Below are 357 nucleotides of genomic sequence, written 5' to 3' on the forward strand. Positions count from 1 at the left end.
CGCCCCCCAAGCTGGGTTCTGTCACTGCAGCCAGAGTCGTTAAGCAGCCTGTGCTAGACTTGGCATTAAAGGGAGGACTTCAGGACATGGTACCACAGCCTACGGTGGGCCTGAGCTCAGAACAGCAGGGCAGACCACTCACCGGGTCATGGCGTTGGACACTTCCAAGTGGCCTTTGCTATTTAGCATAAAAGTTGTAATGAAGGGATTCAGCAGTGCCCTGTCCTCCTTCTTGAAGGCGTTGCCTGCCAAGCCGAGGACAAACCATTCCCCCTGGAACTGAAGGGCTGGTGATGGGTAGGGCCAGGACCAGGAGCCCCCTCCCACCCTGCCCTGGGCAGCCCCAAGCCAGGACTC

At 58.5% G+C, this 357-nt stretch overlaps 1 protein-coding gene across 1 annotated transcript in view; it reads right to left on the bottom strand.

Annotated features, from left to right (window-relative positions):
* Positions 1-321, bottom strand: part of LCN12 (lipocalin 12) — a gene marked incomplete at its 5' end in the record, with an annotated part of 4,776 nt that extends 4,455 nt beyond the window's left edge. Inside the window, one exon of the mRNA XM_008576517.1 lies at positions 143-321. Coding sequence (XP_008574739.1) covers positions 143-321 — 179 coding nt within the window. The remainder of the gene's footprint in view (positions 1-142) is intronic.
* Between the last annotated feature and the right edge of the window lie 36 nt (positions 322-357).

The sequence above is a fragment of the Galeopterus variegatus genome, unplaced genomic scaffold, assembly GCF_000696425.1.
Source record: "Galeopterus variegatus unplaced genomic scaffold, G_variegatus-3.0.2 Scaffold1360, whole genome shotgun sequence".
Lineage (NCBI taxonomy): Eukaryota > Metazoa > Chordata > Mammalia > Dermoptera > Cynocephalidae > Galeopterus > Galeopterus variegatus.